Source organism: Pterocles gutturalis, unplaced genomic scaffold, assembly GCF_000699245.1.
Source record: "Pterocles gutturalis isolate BGI_N339 unplaced genomic scaffold, ASM69924v1 scaffold5683, whole genome shotgun sequence".
NCBI lineage: Eukaryota > Metazoa > Chordata > Aves > Pterocliformes > Pteroclidae > Pterocles > Pterocles gutturalis.
This window is the reverse complement of record NW_010120336.1, coordinates 90,412-110,876: the sequence shown is the minus strand read 5'-3', so window position 1 is coordinate 110,876 and position 20,465 is coordinate 90,412. Positions and strand designations below refer to the sequence as shown.

Sequence of the window (20,465 nt, the reverse complement as noted above, 5' to 3'; positions counted from 1 at the left end):
GCAAGTAGATATTAAGTTTTTTTAATCCTATTTTTCTTTTGTTTACAGTGTAGGTGGGGCTGGGGTGGTTAATGGTACAAGTGCATCAGTATCATGTTTTGGGGTTTTTATTTTTTCCTAAGGGTCTGAATCTAAAAATGGTGAAGCAGATGGTTCTGATAAAGAGATGAAACATGGGCAAAAGTCTCCAACTGGAAAACAAACAAGCCAGCACTTAAAGAGGTTAAAAAAATCTGGTTTAGGTGAGTAGGAGTAAAATAAATATCTTACTTGTTATTGTAATATTGATATTTTTGTAAATTCTGTATTCTCTTTAGAAGTTGTTTTATTCTGGTTCATCTGTCCCTTTTTCAAACTCAGAAGATGACTCTTTCTCAAGAAGGCATCTTTAGTTCTGGCTACCTGGAGAATCCATGGGCAATTTTTTTCCCCCCCAGAATGTTTTTCTGTTATTGCTTTTTAAAGTTTGGCAGACCTAAGCAACTGCATGCAGAGGGGTTATTTAGCAATTAGTTTCTGATGGCTGCATTATGATTTTTTGGGGGGATGGAGGTGTGGTGCAGCAAATATTCTTTCTTCCTGGTAAATTTACTTGCAGTCTAATAGGCATTTATTCCCAAAGAGAACAGCATATTTGCTTACATACCTGCCCTATTAGAATTTAATCTCTTGTCTTCATTTGCATTATTCCATGTCATATAGAGATTTGGTGTATCATTTTTGGTTGATTCTCTTTCTTTGGTTGATTTGTTTTTTTAGTTGGATCCTTAATTGTTTTGAAGCTACATCTCTTGAGGTGGTAGATACAGTTTTTGGGTTTATTTTCTGTGGTTTTTAGTAAGATTCATGGATGATGATCTGTAATTAATGAAGAATTTTCTCTGAAGAGATGCTGAGAGTAAATTCTCAGTACCTCCATGTGATAGGCATATTTTCCTGCTCTGTGTGAAATATAATTGGAAATGTTCCCTAAGGAGCAGAAAACGTAGTGTTCACTATGACTCTTGTCTCAGCTAAAGTAGAATAATTACATAACTGTTTCTTTACCTTTTCGGGACTTTTTGCATTCAGCAGAGTGCTGAATCATTTAGAGAAGTATTTTGAAATGTGGCCATATTGGAAAATTTAGCAAACAAGGTTTTTGTAGTGGCTGGATCATCCTAAAAATTTCTTAATGTCTGCCTCTGTGGTGATAAGATTGTTCTTTTTTATTAATGATCCAGCTTAGTCCTATTTTTATCTATAACAATTGGTAAAATAGCTTGAAAATACTTTACTTCCTAAATATCATAGGTTAGCTGCTTAATATGTTATTACTAATTCCTGGTGAACAGTTTCCTGCAAGCTGTATTGTGTCACAGCTTCCCATGAAAGTGTACTTTGGCTTCATATATAATCTTTCTGCAGTTTATTCATCAGTCTCAGATGGATAGTTAGTTCTCTGTGTTGATCAAATTACATTATTTAAAATGAAAAAATACTCCTTCAGGATTACAACTTTTGCTATGCAAAGATACGTTCAATTTTCAATTATTTCCTGTAACTTTTCTCTATATTTAAGACTGACTTACATAATTTGATGTACCCATTCCTCCCCATTCCCAGGTATTTCATCAACTGTTGACCAATAATGTAAAATGTAGAGTGAATTCATTAGAGTTTTTGTGGATTTCAGAAAAAATTCTGTGGCCTTTTGGGACATCACACTTGGAATGCAGGGGACTTTGCATAAGGTTAAAGGTTTCTGTTCTCGTACCTGCTGAAATGTTTCTCTTATGACATAATATTTCTTGGGATATTAATAGATGTTCAGCTTCGTTGAGAGTAAGTCCGGGGTCCTATATAGTGCACAGTTCAGTTCCATATGTCATTTGGTTGTCTGACACTCTGCTGATCTGCCCAACAATCGCTAGATTTGTGTTTGGTAGACCTTCTGAGCTCCCATAAAATATTATGGCTTTTCCCCCTTTTAGGTAACTGGTTCTGCCAACTATGTGATTTCTGTCCTTTTCCTATTTTCTTTTTTATACTTTGGTGTAGAACCATGGTACCCCCACCCTTTTCATAGTTGATTCTCTGTGTTGGAGACTAATCTCTTCTTTTTCAAGGCTGTGAGCTTGAGTTTCTCATCTTCCAGATTCTATTTCTGATCTGGGCAGTGATGCTGCCAAACTTTCTCTGTAGAAAGCAATATAAAAAACATTGGCATATGTTTTTTAAACTCCTCTCAGGGTTATGGTTAGCTATGCAGTAGTGGCATACTCTTGTCGTATTCCACCGAACAACTACTTTCCATGCTACTTGCAAGTACTTCCCTAAATCTGATTACAATCTTGAAGCCTGCAGTGAAAGTCCTAAATTGGCTATAGGAAGGATTCAGGAGAGAGAATTCGTTGTCCTTCTGAACAGGTTTTAGTTTTTGGAAGTATGGCTATGCTAGCATCCACAGTGAGCTACTGGGCTGTCATCCTAGGAAAAATAAACATCTTTCTTCCACAAGTTGATAAAATGTCCATAGTAGCCTGTAAATGGTAGTAGGTCAAATAAATCAGAAAATGGGTGACCCAGGCAGGCAGAAATAGATTTGACTTTCTGATACTGTTGTGGGATTTTCACAGTATTAAAATATCAGCCACTGAAAGATGTTACTGACTTTGCAGTCACGTATCTTGTTTTAGTTTGTGTATGCTTTTCCATAGGATATGAAGCATTAGCTGGGGAAAATGTTACTCCAATTTGGAGTCACTTAGAAGAGGGGGAAGTGTATTCTGTATTAATTAAAGGAGTATAAATACAGGCATTAAAATTGGATACATCACACTACTTGTGTTGCACTTGGGGTCTGTGTTCTTTTTGCATTTATATTTAGTGGGAGGAACAGATACTGAGGACAATTTATTGTGATGCATTCATGAAAATGAGCACTTCCTCCATACAATTGTCCCTTAGAACAGGGCATTCATTTGTTTCTAGTGGAGTCTTTGCTGTACTGAAATACAGTATGTTGGAAATATGTGTTGGAAAAGGTTATCTTGTGCTGAGTGCAAAGAAATCCTTGTCTCATTCAGTTAGTATTGTCTGCTGAAAAGTAAAAGGAAGTTGCAAGAATGTTTGTGGGAGGCTGAGGCTGAAGGGGAGCTTCAGAATTTACAAATCTGCTGCTGTTTCTTTCATTTGTATGTTTTGCCAGTGATGTTATAGCCTTTTAGGGGAGACCACTATAAGCCTTCCAATAAATCTAAGGCATAATGGCATTATTTTTATTAATGTTAACACTAAATAGTTTGTAGCGTTTGACAAGTTCCTAAGATCAGTATGTGCAAATTCCCCCATTTGTAAAATATGTTTATTCTTCTTAATGTGTCAGTTGTAATTCTTACTGAGGGGTCCTGTGTGAATGCCAAATGCCATCATGGCTCATAGCAGTGGAATATTCTTTTCAATTGCTTTTTTAGAGATTCTACAGGTGTTCTGTGTATGATTTGGTTAAGAGCCCTTTTGTAGAATCTTTGAAATACTTGAAAGTACAACAGGTGAAAACCTGGAGGACTCTCCTGGGAGGGAATAGAAGCTTTTGAGTTTTTCTGGCCACCTGGACTTCCCACTTCTTCTGTTGCCATATTGAGTATCATAATATGTTAAGACTGAAATGAAAAAAAGGGTTGTAGCAGTGTGTATATACCCTGAAGCAAGTAGCAGTAATCACTCTTTAAAGAGCTTTTGAAAGTATCTTTTAAAAAATAAACTAGAAATAATAACAAAATGAGACCAGCCAGGGCCCCCAGTGGTCATCTAATTTGTTTGTCAGTCATAGGGCAAAATCAGTTATATACCTGTCATTCCTGACAGGTGTTTGTCTAACATATTCTTAAAGATTTCCAGTGATGGAGACTGTAATGCCTCCCTATGGATCTAATCCAGCGTCTCCCTGTCCTTGGTGGTTGAAAGCTCTCTTTTCACAGTATCTTAACAGAAATATTTCTTACTGTGCAAGAGTTTAAGCTCATTACCTTTGCTATCCACTGTGGACAGTAAGAAGACATTGTTCTTCACCTGTGTGCATCAGCCACTTATGTATTTCCCCTTCCCTCTGCTGTCTTTATCTTACTCGTTCCAGGGTTTGTATTTTAGCTTACAAACCCTGTTTTCAAAACCTCTGATAACTCCTGCTGCTGCCTTCTGTGTATTGATCATGTTAGATCCTAGGTTCTTATGAAAATTCTGAAGATTGCATGTTTTCAGACACTAACCTAACACATTAAATATTCTCATCTCAGTGATCACTGTCTATTCACACAGATGGTTTTTTAGGAGGTGCTGTGGGATAAGTTACATAGGCCGTAGTGCACTGCAGACACAGAGCATGGCAGAAGAGAAGCACTCTGTAACGATTGATTCACATCGGCTTCATCCAGCAGCCTTTTGCTTGGAAATAGATGGTTAAAATTATGTTGATGACATGACAGGAAATTTTCTGCTGCTGCTGAGTTGAGGTGGTCTCTTGATCTGTAAGTAAGAATATGTCAACTTCTGGTGTTGACTGGAACGTGGATCCCGTAAGAGCTCAAGAGACAAGGGAATACAGGGAATATAAAAGAAGCTGTTAAGACACTTAGAAATGGCTGTGTTACCCTTCTCAGAGTACTGTTTCTCTGGAGCTTACTGTATTATACAATAAAAGCTAAAAACTTAAAAAGACAATTGTTCTTACTCTCTTCCTTTATTTATGTTTAAAGTTATTTCTTGTTTATTTACTCCAGGACATTTGAAATGGAACAAAGCTGAGGATATTGACATAGAAACACCAGGATCTATTCTAGTGAACACTAACCTGAGGGCTTTAATAAATAAACACACCTTTGCTTCTTTACCTCAGCATTTTCAACAATACCTCCTGCTTTTGCTTCCAGAAGTAGACAGGCAGGTAAGTACCATCATGCAATATTTCTTTCTTTAATGAGACTTATTTACAGTGTGTTTGCATAGGCTGATTTGATTGACTAGGACTTGTTCAGGAAAGAATAAGAAAATTTCCATTCTTTGTTAGGTAAAACTGTTAGATGTAGAATAACTGTAAAGTTTACCTAAGCATCAGCCAGCTCCTGCTTCCTTTCTTTCTGAAAACTGTGCAACTCTCTGATTTGTCTATAAGAAAACTGGCCAGAACGTTTTCTAAACTTGCCAAATCTCTTAATTAGCTTTACTACCTGTGGTGTCGAAGATAAACTTCTCCTCTTCAAGACTTTATTTATGTTGAGTCTCTTTTCATCTGTGATCTTCCTGGGCATTCTGCCAGCAATGTCCAGGTCAATATTATGTTCTGTTAGTTTCTTCTCCTCAGTTTTTACGCATGCCTATGTATGTATCTCCTCAGCTCCAGTGCACTGAATCCATTAATTCACACCTTCTGTAATGAACTTCTTGTTCAGAGCTCACAGCCATAGGCTCATAAGGGTTGTTAATCAGTTCTGTTGAGGAGAATAATTTGGGGAATAATAATTTCATGTTGTTTCCTACAATGTTTGGTCCTTCTTGCATTTGTTGGTCTGATTGCAGGCTTCTTAGAGCAAGAAAAACACCTTTCCAGAATGTCTAGCAGTTAAAATAGCAAAGAAAGCCCAAAACAATTTCATTTATGCAGTTGCCTCACTTCTGGATTCGAAGAGTCTTACCAATTTCAGTGGGGAATACTCATGTACTTAATACATACACATTAACCTAGTCAAATAGGGCATTGCATTTTTGCAGATGGTTAGTGTCCCTCTTTTCGTGTAATAACCAGAGAATACAGGTCACTTAAATGGCTAATTAATGTCTAAAAATGACTGCATCTTAAATCAGTATGCTAAATGCGGTGATTTAATTTCTTAAACTGTTAGTAGTTAGTGTCTGCCACAGTAACACAGGAGAAGGCAGTGCAATAGGAGACAAAAAGACAAAGAACAATTGTATTGATGTACCTTTACTCAGCCGCTTATGAAGTTAAATACTGTATGTTGTGGACTAAAATTATGCACTTTGGTAATGTGACATTGTGGTGGGTTAGCCCTTGGCTCGGGGCCAAGGGCAGATCCTCTAGTGTTGACTAGCCAAGCGGCTTTTGCTAAATGTGTATCCCAGTTTTTGGCGTAAAGGGAAATAGGACTCGTGGGTTGAGATAAGGCCAATTTAATAACTAAACTACAAAACCAAACTACAATAATATTGAAAATAATACTATATACAAATGAGTGATACACAGTGATACTGCCCCCCCCCCACCCAATGACCAAAGGCTCAGCCTGTTGCTGGCTAATGATCCTAGAATTACACTCACGATTCCCCCAGACGGGGGGTGCACCGCTCCCGGAGGCACTCACGGAATGGAGATAACAGTCCCAGCGTCCCGGACCGGAGTGGGGGGGAAGACGACCACCTGGCCACAGCTAATGATCCCCCTGGAGAGGGAGGATCCCGAAACTCACGGAACGGAGATAACAGTCCCAGCATCCCGGACCGGAGTGTGTGTGTGGGGGGGAAAAAGGCCTCGGGAGAGCGATGCGGAGCCAGAAGAGAGCACCGAAACCGAAAGCGGAGCTAAGGCAAAAGAGAGCACTCTTCTGGGTGTTCTTACCTATATACTGGGCATGATGTGCATGATATGGAATAAATTATTGGCTGTTCTGAGTTTCAGTCTTAACGTAAGGGCAAATCCTATGCTAGCAACTGGCTATGCCTCTTTGCTTGTCTACTGACCTTGGCAGCAGAACTAAACATTGTTCTTATCAGCTCCTGTCCTGAGCATAAATCCAAAACACAGCCTCTTGCTAGCTATTTATGAAGAAGAGGGAGGAAAAAAAAAAATTAACAGAGTTAACTTTAAGCAGTCTGTGCTTAACCCACGACAAACATTTGAAAAAGAAAATGAAAATCCATAGCCATATTAGAAACAATGTAAATGTGTTTGTTCTTAAGCTCCCACAAGGCAGTCAAAGTCAGTATTGACAAATTTTAAGAGAACCTTTTCCCTTGCTGTAAAACAGATTTTAACTTAGTGCCCAGCAAATATTTTCCTGATAGTTTTGATTTCTTTTTTCTCTTTCTAGTTAATTTGTCAGAAGAGATTAAAAAAAATTTCTGCTAGGCAAAATGATGTTTTCTGTCCAACTGTCAGAGCTCGCAGTGTTCATGGATTACATTTCAAGTACAGCGGCCTTATTTAAAAGTTTCTTGCTTTAGAAATTATTTTTTAAAATGGAGTCTCTGGAATTGGCAAGCCATTTAGCTTCTTATCAGGGTTCTTACAGCAGAGTTTTTGGCAAGAAAATCAAGAGAATATTTGTTGAATTTAGTCATACCTCACTAGTTGAAAGCAATGCATTTATTTTTACTTTTTATTTTAGAAAGTGTTCCCCTAATGCATACATTTCATACATTTCAAAGGCCTAACACTACATAGTTGGACACTGTTATTTTGCAAGCAAACAAATCACAAAAAACCAGACATTTAGAGGTGTAAAATCTGTCTGTTGTCTTTTCACAGCATTCTGTGGGTTTGTGTAGCATACCATGTTTTAATGTGTGTTTGGCAGGCAGGAGTCTCTATTCATCTCTGAAAGATTAATGGAAATGTGTGGTCTCTAAGTGGGATAGTTTGAGGCTTGTTTTCTGGTGGAGAGTGAAATAGCAGTGGTCTGCCCCAAATCTTCACTTTGCAGAGGTCTCAGTAGAGAACGAATGGCATCCCATTTCTTGATATCTGAGAATACGTCCTTTGCTATGCCTAAAGAGCAGCATCCCAGATACGGACTGATGGAAGCCATTGAACTGAGATTCTTTTCCTGTCTGTGACAAGTGGAAAATGCCGGTGTAGTGCTCAAGGATCAAGTGAGGGGAAGAGAGAATTCCAGCCAGGGAGCTCTGGTGGGAGTCTCTGGTGTTGGTCATTCCAGCTGGACAAGGCAAGGGTATTCTGTCTTCCTCTTTTATTTCTACTGTCTAAATCAAATGAGATGTCAGGCAAGCAAAAATGGGGTAAAACTATTCTTTGAGTTAGCTGCCCATCTCTGAGGGTTCAGTTTTGTTGGTTTATATTGTCCTTTTCTTGTTTTCCCTGAGAATTCCTACTCCTGCTCTTCTGGCTCTCAAGTGTTTCTTCCCTGGTGCTGCTCTACATTTGGCTGCTGCTGTCTTCCCCAGAGAAAGCCGCATTTCTGTGTTGTCGTTGTGGATATAGTGTGTGAAGCACTGTAATGAATGGCACTATAAACATGTAATAGAGTTATACTATTTGTGTATATATAGTGATCTGTGAAATAAATTACTAATGAAGTGCAGTGTCATTTAGGCTTTATTACTGCTCCACATAGAGGAACTGTGTGATGAATGATCCTTTGTCATTTCTGTCATAAACACCATTTTTCTGGGTGGTATAACTCCTCCTCCTTAAATCGTACTGAGCTGAAACTTGTCATGCATGTGTCAGTTTGAATAAGCATTTTTAGTAACCCTTAGTTAAGGGAGTTGAGGTTTTCTTTTTTTGTGCGTGCAAGTGTTTATTATAAATAAATGACTTATTTCTCAACCCTGGTTAGTCTAATATGATCAAAAAAAGTTCAGGGCCGAGTCAGGAGCTTCATGTGATGTGTTTTCTGATTTTTCTTTTGTTTTCACGTTTTGTGGTTGCTATCAGGGAGCCATGGGAGCCCATGGAACAGAGCCTTAGGAAAGATGTCCCGGAGTGGAAAAAGTTGAGAAAAACTCTGCTGATATTGGTGCTGCCATTTTTCCTAATACAGAAAGATTTTTGACAAAATGGAAGTATAGGATCATTGCCTTTTTTTTTTTTTCCTTAGGAAAAGATAAATTGTATTATAAGTTATTCACACTTGAAATTGATTTCAACTTGTATATTAGTTTAAATTTTATTTCAGTAGCAATGAGGTCTGTGTGTAATTTTTCTGTATTCAAAATACCTATAAAAGAAATTGGAGCAAGTTGGCAGTTATGGTAGGTATGTTTTATCATGGATTTTATTTCCTTTCTTTGGGGTTCAGAGTGAAATAATATATGGACATTATTCAAAGAAGCAGCCATGACCCAGACTTGTCTATTTAGCAGACTGCTCCAAGTGTTGCATCACTGGAGAGAGGGAACCTCATGTCTGAAATTGGAACATTCAGATTTTCGTCTCTTTATTAATCCAAATTGACTCAAAGGCTCAAAATCTTTAAAGCTCAGCTGATACAGAAGCGTGTTGGTTGATCCCCCAGGAGACCTAGATGACTGAGCTGGCAATAAAGAAGACGTATAGGTATGGAGACTATATGGAAGGCAAAGTCTCTGCACAAAAGATTTCAGTTGTCACAAATCCCAGCAAAGGATTTTTCTTTTCAGCTCTAATTAGAACATTCTACAGCTGAAGAACAATGGAATTTTCATCAAAGAAATACCAGCTTCTAGTATTAATACATCAAGGTGATAATTACATGTAACAGAAGCCTTCCTGACCGCCTCTCAGCAAATATTCGTCTTCAAAGCAGGAAGTTTCTCTCTTTCAGATTGCTATACTGCACCAGTGCCTCTTAAAATATTAATTAAACAATGTATGTTGTGCAAGGCTGAGTGACAGGTCTGTATGACAGATTGCTGAAAAGGAATGGCAACTGCCGATATCTTGTCTACATCAGCTTTTCTTCTTGGGGCTACTGCGGAGTCAAATTCCTGCTATTAACACTTGAGGTACGGGCAAAAGGAAGGGAAATACCCCCGAGGAGAAGTGCTGCCTCATCTGAATAGTAGCAGAAACCTTACGTGATTTTACTCATCCTTAGAGAGCTAAACAAAATGTAGTTTCCTGAATGCTCTGAAAAAATGTGTCTTTCCAGACTCTACAACGCTTAACAACGTTCTGATCTTTGAGAATTTAACTCCCTGTCCTGTATTTTCTCATCTGTTAATATTGAGCCTGCTCTTTCACATAGGATGGGAATTTCCTCCTGCAAAAACAAAGGATCTCAAAGGCTCCTCAGACCTGTGTGTTAGGTTGCAGAGCCATGTTACCTGATCAAACCTGCTCATGAGCAGCATTTAAAACAGTAGAGGATATCCTAGTAAAAATTATATCTTGTCGTAGTTTTGCTTGGTTTATGAAAGAAATTTAGCAATCTTTTGTTTTCTGGATCAATCTACAGTTTATAGACAGTTGAGGTAGTTACTTAAATTCAAACTTCTAAATATTCTTAAGGAAATACTTAGGCCATGTAGCATTGCAGAAGTGTCTGTGAATATTTTAGGTTTATAGTAAGCCAGTTTACTAAAAATAAAAACATAATGTACAAATCAAAAAATTCTAAAATGGGTCAAAACCCACCGTAACATCTTTCTTTTAATTTCTAAATCAGTGAATCCCAAAATAATAACTATCTCTTGAGTCAGTGCCAGTATTATTGTTATTTAATAACATTACAGCATCCTCTCGTTTTAAGGTCAGTGTAGGTTCTGTGTTCAAAACCTCTTTGCTTTCATGTAGTATGAATCAGTGCAATATCCATTCCTACTATTTGAGCAATGATAACAAATGGTAAACGCTGTTTTTGATGTGCACAAATTGCTCCTACTCCCAAGCACATCAGTTTGAGTTCTGCAGTGAGGAGCTGGTAATGAATAATACAAAAAATTCTTAGACTTTTAAAAGACAAGGAGAGTGGTCTCGTATCTGCCATTCTGACACTTTGTATTTATTTTATTCTTTTTAACCTTTTCTAATCAAAAAGGATAAAATAATTATTTTTTAGTATACGTCTTACTGTATATTAGTTTTATATTAAAAGAGAGTAAGTGAAACTTTATTTTTACAGTTCCTTCCTTGTAGTAGCGTAACCACCCTGTTTGCTTTCTTAACTTCATCAGTACTTGAAGACTATATTTGCCATTGGACTTTTCCAGCATTTTCTTTATAAGACATCAAACTGCAGAAATTAATCCTGTGTGTGTTATTTGCTCCCAGGTTTGTTTTACATTTCTCTCCATGGAATTACTGTATAGCTGCTAAATGGTTATCTTACTTAGCTGCCTTTTCTGCTATTACTTCAGCCCCTTAGCTGTCCTTTTCAATTCTCTATCATCGGTACCTTTCAAATATTTATTATTATGTTCATGTAAATGTTTGAGTTTTACACTGGAATAGTTTTAGGGTTATGACAAAAGCACTTGGTTCAGACAACATTTGTAATAAAAGGTTAAATGTAACGTATGTCTTCTGCACCTAAGCATATTTAAAAAGCTGTTAAATTGGCACCCCTGTGTGTGTAGTAATTGAAGGTCTTTTAATGTCACATTTCTCCCTTTAAATTACATTTTTTCTTTGGTTTTATTGGTTAATGTGGATAGCATGGTGGTGTTGTAATGTGCTTTATTTGTACAGCTTTATTAGGGTGGTTTTAATATAGGTATCTTATAGACTAGATGGATGAAGAAATTCCAAAGCATTTAAGCTGCCTTTTCAATAAGGTTCTGGGGCTCTGATTCCTGAGCTCAGCTACCCAGGGGTGTTCAGAGAGGTTACTACCCCCAGCTGGCTCCTCTGCCCCTGTGCTGCAAATTAATACCTTTTTTATCAAATGCAGCTGTATGGATGGTGTATCTGCACATTTCACAGTCATGTATTAACAGCAAACATCACTTTCACTTTACATGAGTTGAAGGCTGTAGGATTTTACTTCAAAATCCCTATTAGCTTTAGCTACAGGAATACCCTTAGCTTCCCTAGTGCAGTCCAGTAAGGCTCACTGCAGTTGCATTGCAATCTGGCTGCTCTGATTGATGTGGTAATGGAATTCTTGTTTGCTTGTTTGCAGTAATCCTTAGAGGACCTCCTTAACATCAGTACTTCTGCATATGTGGGCAAGGAAGCTTCTACATTTTTTATTGTGTCACGTTTTTGTATTTCTGCAGGCTTGGTCACTGTATTTCAGAAGTGTTTTCCACCATACCACGTGGAAGTTCTTGTTTCATTTCTACAGCCCTAGCTACAAGCTCTTGTCACATTTAAAGCATGTCTCACCTTTATGAACAATTTTGCAGGTATCTTAGCAGAAATACTGCAATTGCTTTTGTCTGTAGAAAGGCTCAACTCAGAACATCTAGTAGGACACAGCAGTGGTGCTGTGCCCACTGAAAGCTGAAAATACAAGAGCCACAGCTGCCTCTGCAGCATCCTTTTCCATAAGTCCTTCTGGTGTGTGAGGGGCTCTGTGCTCGTGGTTGTTCTGATGCTAACTAGTGAAGCTTTTGTTCCCCTCTCCTTCACTCCAAACAAATTTTATAAAGTACAGTGCACAGCTGTTAGTGCTTTAAAAAGAGGACCTTGTATGCAACACCACTTCCATTTACATTGGCAGAATTATTAGCACTTTAAAAAGACAAAAGAATTGATAAAATACCTCCTTTCCAGTGGGAAAGCGCTTGCACAAGTACCTTTTTAAAAGACTTTGTGCTAGGAGCTGTGTTAGGAGAGACTAACTAATATGTGAACATAAACGGTAAGATATATGGACGCAAGGGACTGGCATGCTTCGAATTATGTAGCTATTAGGAATGCATTGCACTGCTGCACTGTGTAGCGTTTCAACTGTTCCTTCCTTGCAGAGTGCTAGTAATTAAGTGCTATGTCGTGGTCTGCAGTGCCTCCAGTGTTGCCACTGTAGGGCTGCACTGGAATTGGAGAGCAGAACATTCTTTACAGTTCTGAATCTGAAGACAGCCAAGGACTTGAAAGAGATTGTTGGATGCAGGTGCGGTGAAGAGAAAGAAGTGATCCATCCATGCTTCTGCCGCAGCTTGTCTCCCTCTCTTCACCCTTTCTTTCTCCCTTCTCCCCACTCCTCCCACTGTCCCTCCTTTCACTTCCTCCCTCCCTCATCCCCCCACCCCCATTCACTGTATTTGTTCTGCTTAAATAAAAAAGGGAAAAAGAGGTTGGTGGGGGGTTTTTTTGCCAATTATTCAGAACATTGCTATTCTTTGTCTTTGAATTATTTAAACTCAAATTTCCTTTAGCTTGTTCTCTCTTGTGTTAAGGACATACAGCCATTTTTTTTTTTTTTTTTTTGCATAGGAGGGCAATTTTTTCTGATGCCTTGAGAAAAGAGGTTGGATGCAGGATTTTTCATTTATGACACTGATCAAAAATGACTAATTTTAGATGTTTACATGTAACATCCCTTCACCTTCTGCTTCGCAGGATCAAAGGTGTATGTCTTTTATTTTTATCGAAAGCTAGATTAGTAGATCCTGGCTGTTTACATCTCTTTTTCTGCACCTTCCTCAACGTATGAGTATTGTTGGATAATTTAATAATGTTTTACTTTCTCAAAGTTTCCAAGCATCTTTTTTTTTTTTTTTAAACAAGTTTCATCCATGCTTGTCTTGATCACAATCTATACATGTTTTTCTATTTTACCTTTTTTTTTCCAGGCTTATGTGCCTCTTCTAGTACCTTTATAAATACTTGCTGTTGGTTGCGTGTTCAGACATGCTTGGGATTGGTACTTGTATAGTGGATGTAACAGAAAAATACACTTTAACTGTAATTTCTGTAATTTGAATGCAGTTGGAAGGTACTGTTCACTGCATATGCTGCTGCATTTCCTTTTGTTTTACTTGGTATTCGCTTCATTTTAAAACACGCTTTATCTTTTCATTTTGCCAGATTTATTATTCTCCTTAAATTCTTCATTTAATTTCTTGCATCTGAGCTCGAACAGATTGGATTCTATTGTCTTTTTTGACACTACAGAGTATTGGAATGAATATAGCTATCCCGCTTGTCTTCTTGATTTAGACAAGGTCTAAATTAACAAGTCACATTTCATTTTGAAAACATATGTTTGCAATTCTTCAGTCTTACTCGGTGTATTTCCTACTTTAGTGAAGATGGAAATGGTCTTTGTTTCTTTCTTTAAAATTCTTCTTTTTCTCCTCTTGTCTGAAGCAATTATTCCTGTACTAGTGGATATTTTCTTTTTTATCCTTTGATGTTTTACTTCTAAGTTTAGTCTGGTTATTTTTCAAAGGACTGAAGCAATATTCAGCATCATTTTCACCATCTGTCTTCAGAATCTGTCTTTTCATTTTGTATTCGAGGACAAACTGTTTATGTTATGTCGATGATCAGTTGGGAATGACAAGTGATTTTTTTTGTAAGGATTGATGACTTCATAATTAGGAGTAAATAAAATTTCACCATATTATGGGTCAGGTTTTACTCTACTGCAAAAAGGTGAGATGTGTGGAAGAGAGTGAACATTAGCACTCAGGTTGTATTACATCCAAATTGAGAGATATAGTGTAAGCTGGTATCTTTCCGTGTCACCTACTTAAAACATGAAGTTGGGGTGACTGAGTTTGTTGTTCTGGGAGCAGCTCTTAAGTCAGATCCATGTATTGCTGTCTGCCATATTCCTTTGTGTTGGATGTATCTGTCTTATCATTTGTGTACTTCTCAGCTTTACTATAACTGTTTTGTGGTTACAACAGCAAAAAGGTCCTGAGAGCTGCATCTTGTCAGAAGCAATACTCTTATACTCCTGTTTACCTACTGTAAACTTAGAACTTCTTCCATTGTTGGCTTTACATACATGGAAACTGTTTTAAGAAAGGATAGATTTTTGTTCAAAGTCATAGCACTGTGTACAAATGTGTGCATGTATTTTTGCATTTGAGATGAGCCTCTAAGTGTTCCTTTTCTTCAGACAAAGAAACAGTTGCTATGCTTTTGTCTCTGTGGTTTTTGGCAAGCCCTGTCTGTTTGTTAAATGTTCTGTAGCTTCCAACTGCAATACTTCTTCCACATTCCTACCATCTGTGTCCTCAAGACCTGAAATCATCAACATTTTGTATTAAACTTGGTAATTACCAGCTCCTTTACTATTCATTCTCCTCCCTTTTTTTTCTCCTCTCCAATATACTGTGCCCTTCTCTGCACATATCTCTTTCCTTTTTTTAAGTATATCAAAAGTATTGACAGAAATTTGTGTCTCTTGAGAAAACACAGGCAGAGAAGACAAGGGGAGTGGTTATCCTTCAAGGGGAGCTGCGTATGTATATGGAGCTCTTCTGTAGGGTGGATTACAATCTGGTTCAGATCTTAAGGGTCAGGATCAGAGGAGAGACATGGACATCACTGGGATGGAAGTTTTTTAGCCCATCCATTCTAACTCTCTGATAAGGCCACATCTAGAGTACTTTGTCCAGTTCTGGGCTCCCAAGTAGAAAGAGAGGGAGCTACTGGAGACAACAGTGGGGGCCACTGAGAGGATTAAGGGACTGGAGCATCTCCGATATGAGGAAAGGCCTTTGAGAGCTGGGATTAAGCCTAGAGAAGAGAAGGATCAGGGGGAATCTTACCAATGTTTATAAATACCTGAAGGAAGGGTGTGACAGGACCAGACGAAATGGGCACAAACTGAAAGACAGGAGGTTCCATACGAACATAAGGTAAAATTTTTTAGTGAGGGCGCAGGTTGCCTAGAAAGGTTGTAGATTCTCCATCCTTGGAGATATTCAAAAGCCATCTGGACATGGTCTTGGGCAACTGGCTCTATGTGACCCTGCTTGAGCAGGGGACTTGGACAAGACTACTACCTCCAGAGGTCCCTTCTGGCCTCAACTATTCTTTGATAGGGTGCGAAAGTGAATAAACTCTTCTTTAAATAACTTGACAAAGTCTGTATCACGGACCTGGTTCTTATGGGGACTTTAACCTACCTGTTACTGCTAGAAGGGCAGCACAGTGGAGTAAAAACAGGGAGATTTCTGGAGAGTGTCAGGATACTTCTTGACTCTGGTAATGGAGTAGGCAGCTGGGGGTGATGCACAGGTGGATCTGCTGTTCAATAGTATAGAATAACTGGTTGGGGGTGTAATAATAAATAACTGTGCTAGCCATAGCTGTAGTGACTCTGAAACAGAGTTCAAGATCCAGAGGGGAGCAAAGAATAAGTAGTAGTAAGCTGAACAAAGAAAATTTGGGACCATTGCTGAAATGGGGTGTGTGATTTAATGGCCATGAACACCTATGCAGCTGACATAATGCCTTCTTTGCCTCAATTTTTGCCAACAAGATCTCCCAGACCTCCGAGCTTTGTCAAAGCGTTCAAACAGGAAAACTGTCAGCAGTAGATAAGGACCAAGTCAAGATTACTTGCGAAAACTTGACTCATAGAAATCCATGTGACACTAAATGTTGCATTAAAGGGTGCTGAGAGAGCTGGTTAATGTCTTTGCAAGGCCACTCTCTAACATCTTTGGAAGGTCCTGGAGATCAGGGAATGTCCTCAATGACTGAGGAACTGGCAGGACTTATTGATAGGTCTTTAAACTAGGTATGAAGGGGGAAGGGGACAAAATGAGGACCTATGGGGTTGAGAGGGTAGTTCGAGGCCTCGTACCAAACTTGATGGACAAAGAGGGTGGAGTGCAAAGGGATGGAGTACGGAAGGGGGATGCTGCTGTTCTAGGGGATCCTAGATCCTCTATAAAGGCGGTGAGACAGAAAACCCAGCTGAAGTGCCTTTATACCAACGCACGCAGCCTGGGAAATAAGCAGGAGGAGCTGGAAACCGTGTTGCACTTGGAAAGTTATGACCTTCTTGCTATCACGGAAACATGGTGGGATGACTCCCATAACTGGAATACCACCATTGAGGGGTATTGTCTCTTCAGAAGGGATAGGCAAGGTAAGAGGGGTGGGGGAGTTGCCCTCTATGTCAAAGAGTGGATAGATTGTGAAGAGCTGTGTCTGAGGAACAGCCACGATCAGGTCGAGAGCTTATGGGTAAAAATCAAGGATCGTTCCAGTATAGGGCATCTAGTGGCTGGGGTCAAGAGAAGCAATCATTGATACCCTTTTTTTCAAGACATTGACATATTGGAGCAAGTCCAGTGGACTTGCTACTGAGATGGTTAAAAGACTGTAGCACAGGAGAGCTGGATTTGTTCACACAGGAGACTGTGAGGGGATCTCATGGCACTTCACAGCTAGCTAATGGGAGGGCGTAGAGAAGACACAGCTCTTCGTGGAGGCACACAGTAATAGCATTAGAGGTAATGGAAACAAGTGGAAACATGGGAAATTCTGATTTGATTATTAGGAAAGATATTTTCACAGCAAGAGTGGTTAAGCACTAGAAGAGGTTGTCCAGAGAGGCTATGGAAGCTCTCTGCTCAGAGATACTCTGAACTCAAGTGGGCAAGGCCCTAAACAAGCAGCTCTGAGTGGAATGGCTTTGAAAACGTCATGACCTCCGAAGGTCGTGCCCAACGCACAATTCAGTAGGTGATATCCACTACTTTTTCCTCAGACCGATCAGAGAAGGCATTTAGATTGATGTCATGATTCCTTCTTGAGAGCTCCATCCTGGTTGGTGCTCGTTTCTTTGTAATCTTCTGGGTTCTTTTTTGCATCATTTCCCATTTTTTTTCCCAGGATTTGAAATCTACATTCTGTATGTGTGAAAACCTGGAGAAGTACAAACACAGCACGTTAGCTGTTCGGTAATAGCTAGCTTTTTAATGTGATTTAAGATGATTTGTTAGTGCTCTAGTTTTCCTTTGTTAGTATAGCTCATTTTTTGCCTGGCCTCTGGTTTCTATCCCCATCTGAAGTTTATTATAGTCTAATAACACAGCCAGGTTAGTTCTTTCAATAGGGTTCTTTCTGGTCTTGGAGATTAATGAAAAGCTTGTGCTTTAAGCTGATAGGGTCCTGTCTCTTTTTTTGTTTGCCCTACACTGACATAATTTGCAAGGGTGTACTTTGCCCTAGCATAATTTCTGTAAAGAATTTACAGGATTCTTAATTTCTTGAATCAAGCTTATGCAGCTACTAATCTGATAATTTATTGAAGTCTAGTGTTTTTATTTTGCTGATCACTGTGTGGCAGCTTGCATTCAAGATGTTTTTGTTTTGCTGTTCTCAACTTTCTTGTGGGGCCTCTCACACAGTTGTTATTTTTCGGGGTGGGGTGGTGCCACTGATTTATCCCCATATAGTGCCTTTTTCTGGATCTCCAGACTCCTGCATCCCACCAATTCTGAGGGAAATACAAATTACCTCTTACACCTACAGGAACCTCCTGTGGACTCTTGAGCTCTGTCTTTTTGTGGCCGTTTCCCTTACTATGTGAGGTTTACCCAAAAGTTCAGAAGTAACCCAATCCTGAGGAGTTCTGTAGTGAGTCGCAGCTAGACATTGAAGCTTGATGCTGGCAGTGGGGCTTTAGTGTAGGAAAGCATACACCATTTTGCACTGGGAATAATGATGAGGGTTATTCCATTGCTAGTCTCTAAATCAGATTTGAAAAGATGTAGTCATGATTATGGACAGTTCAGCAGAAACATCAGTCAACGTTAACAACAGGGAGGCTGCACTAAATAAAATACCCTTTTCATTAAATAAATAATATTAAGTCATCATCTTGAATATTAAGCGTGGCCAGTTCACTTCAGAAGCTCTGGAAAGAATCTACAGAAGGGCACCAAAATTTACATGAGCCATAAAAAAAATTCTAAAGAAAAATTAATGGATTTGGGCTTTTTAATCTGCCAGAACCAAATTAAATGTGAAGAGAAGCAACTTTAATAATCAAGTGCTGTATTTCATACAATAGGCAACTAACCCATGGAAGGCTTTTGCATACTAAAAGTTAGCATTGATTGCTGGCAGCGTTTAACTCGTATAAATAGAAGATAGTGGATGCATATATATGAGTATTAGCCACAGTATATCAAATGGACTGAAATATTTATGGAAAATAAAAATCTCCTTTTTCAGTCTTATGTCAGCTCAGCTAAATAGCAATAGAAATCTTTATTTGACAGCTTTACGAGTAATTGGCTACTGTGTGGTCTTTCACAAGCTTTATCTGTATGATCTGTTCCTTGCAATTACCAAGGGTTAGTTCAGCCTCTGATATTATCTGATACTGTTACCATATGGTACCATTCACTTATTACTGACTGCTGAAAAATACAGTATCTTTGCTTATCACTGAATTGTAGCAGAAACACTGTCAAAAGAAATGCAGCCATTGTTTAACAGAATTTACACATTTTTTTGGGACAGCTACAGCTGCTTTTCCTTTTCTTACCCAAGCGCATTCACACTCTTTCTCTATAATAGACTTGCCAACTGTTACAGCATACTTTTAGTTTGGTCCCATTTATCACAATCTCTTTGAATGGTAGTTGTATAAGTGGAAAAATGACTTTTAGATAGGTAATGGCATACTTGAACAGTCAGCAGGATTCTTTAGGACCTGGAGAAACTTCCTCAATGATTTTCATACTAGAAATACACCCAAGTTCACTGAAAAGTATTATCCGGATGGATAAAAGTTAAGTTTTATAATTGCCCGCTATTACTTGACAGGGAGAGCTCTAGCTGTGGAGAACTCCTTGACATAATTCATTCCCAGATCATTAGCCGAAGTAATGAACAAGAGAATCACAGTTTTGCATTATTATATAGAATTTAGGCTTATATAAGTGCAAGCAGATCTTCTTAGAGTTTCTGAAGAATGTGTCAGTCAGAAATTAATCAGTCCAGAGACTGACAAGCGCACATATAGTAATAAGTTCTGCCCCCCCTTTTACTGCCTTGTCCATTTTGCAATGGTAACTTTTTTTTCTTGAAAAAAATAGTATGGACAAAGCATGTGGCCTTATAATACTACTCTCTGCAGCCATTCTGTATTTCCCAATTGTAATTTCTGCCTCTGGGGCTTAATGAGAAGTCTGTTTAACAGGGAGTCCACACTCAGCCTCAAGAACAGAAAGTATCTAACTGGGCTTTTAATATGCCTCAAGCTATCAAATGCTAGCAAAGGAGTTGTTGATGAGTGAGTAAAGACTCCTTCCAGGCATCATGAAGCATAATTGTGATGGCTGATAAAACAGGTTTGTGTTAGAGAAAGATGGTTTCAGAAACGGAGAGTGTGTGTGTGTGTGTGTACTACAAGCAGAGCCAGAAGACAGTGCAATGCTCCATGCTATGACAGCCACTTAAGATACTTTGGAACTAATTGCAGTCTAAGGTTTAAATCGCATGCAGGCAAAGCTAAGCCATTATATTACAAAATCGCGGTGTTTCTAAAGGTCATTCTGTTCAAAAGAGTGCTTGTTTCAGATATGAATCGTGAACTGTGGTCAGTTACACTGGATTGCATAGAGTGGCTCCATTGGAAGGGCATTAAGAGGCTAGAGACCTTGAAGACAGAATGAAAGGACTGACTTAAGCACCTTTCTTTGAAAAAAAGGAGGTTGGCAATTGGTCAGAAAAGAAGTGCATGCAAGAGTGCTCTTTAATGATGTAATAGATGGCAATTTGATATACTGTCCTTTAGCTTTGTGAACTAGGAAACGCTGTGTTACTGATTTTTAAACTTCTTTTGCATCTTTTGTATTCTGACATAGAAAACATATAA

General features: G+C 38.7%; 1 protein-coding gene across 1 annotated transcript in view; it reads left to right on the top strand.

Annotated features, from left to right (window-relative positions):
• The window catches only part of ASXL3 (additional sex combs like transcriptional regulator 3), a 61,089-nt gene that overhangs the window by 14,403 nt on the left and 26,221 nt on the right, over positions 1-20,465 (top strand). Inside the window, exons 5-6 of the mRNA XM_010076864.1 lie at positions 123-242; positions 4,761-4,924. Coding sequence (XP_010075166.1) covers positions 123-242; positions 4,761-4,924 — 284 coding nt within the window. The remainder of the gene's footprint in view (positions 1-122; positions 243-4,760; positions 4,925-20,465) is intronic.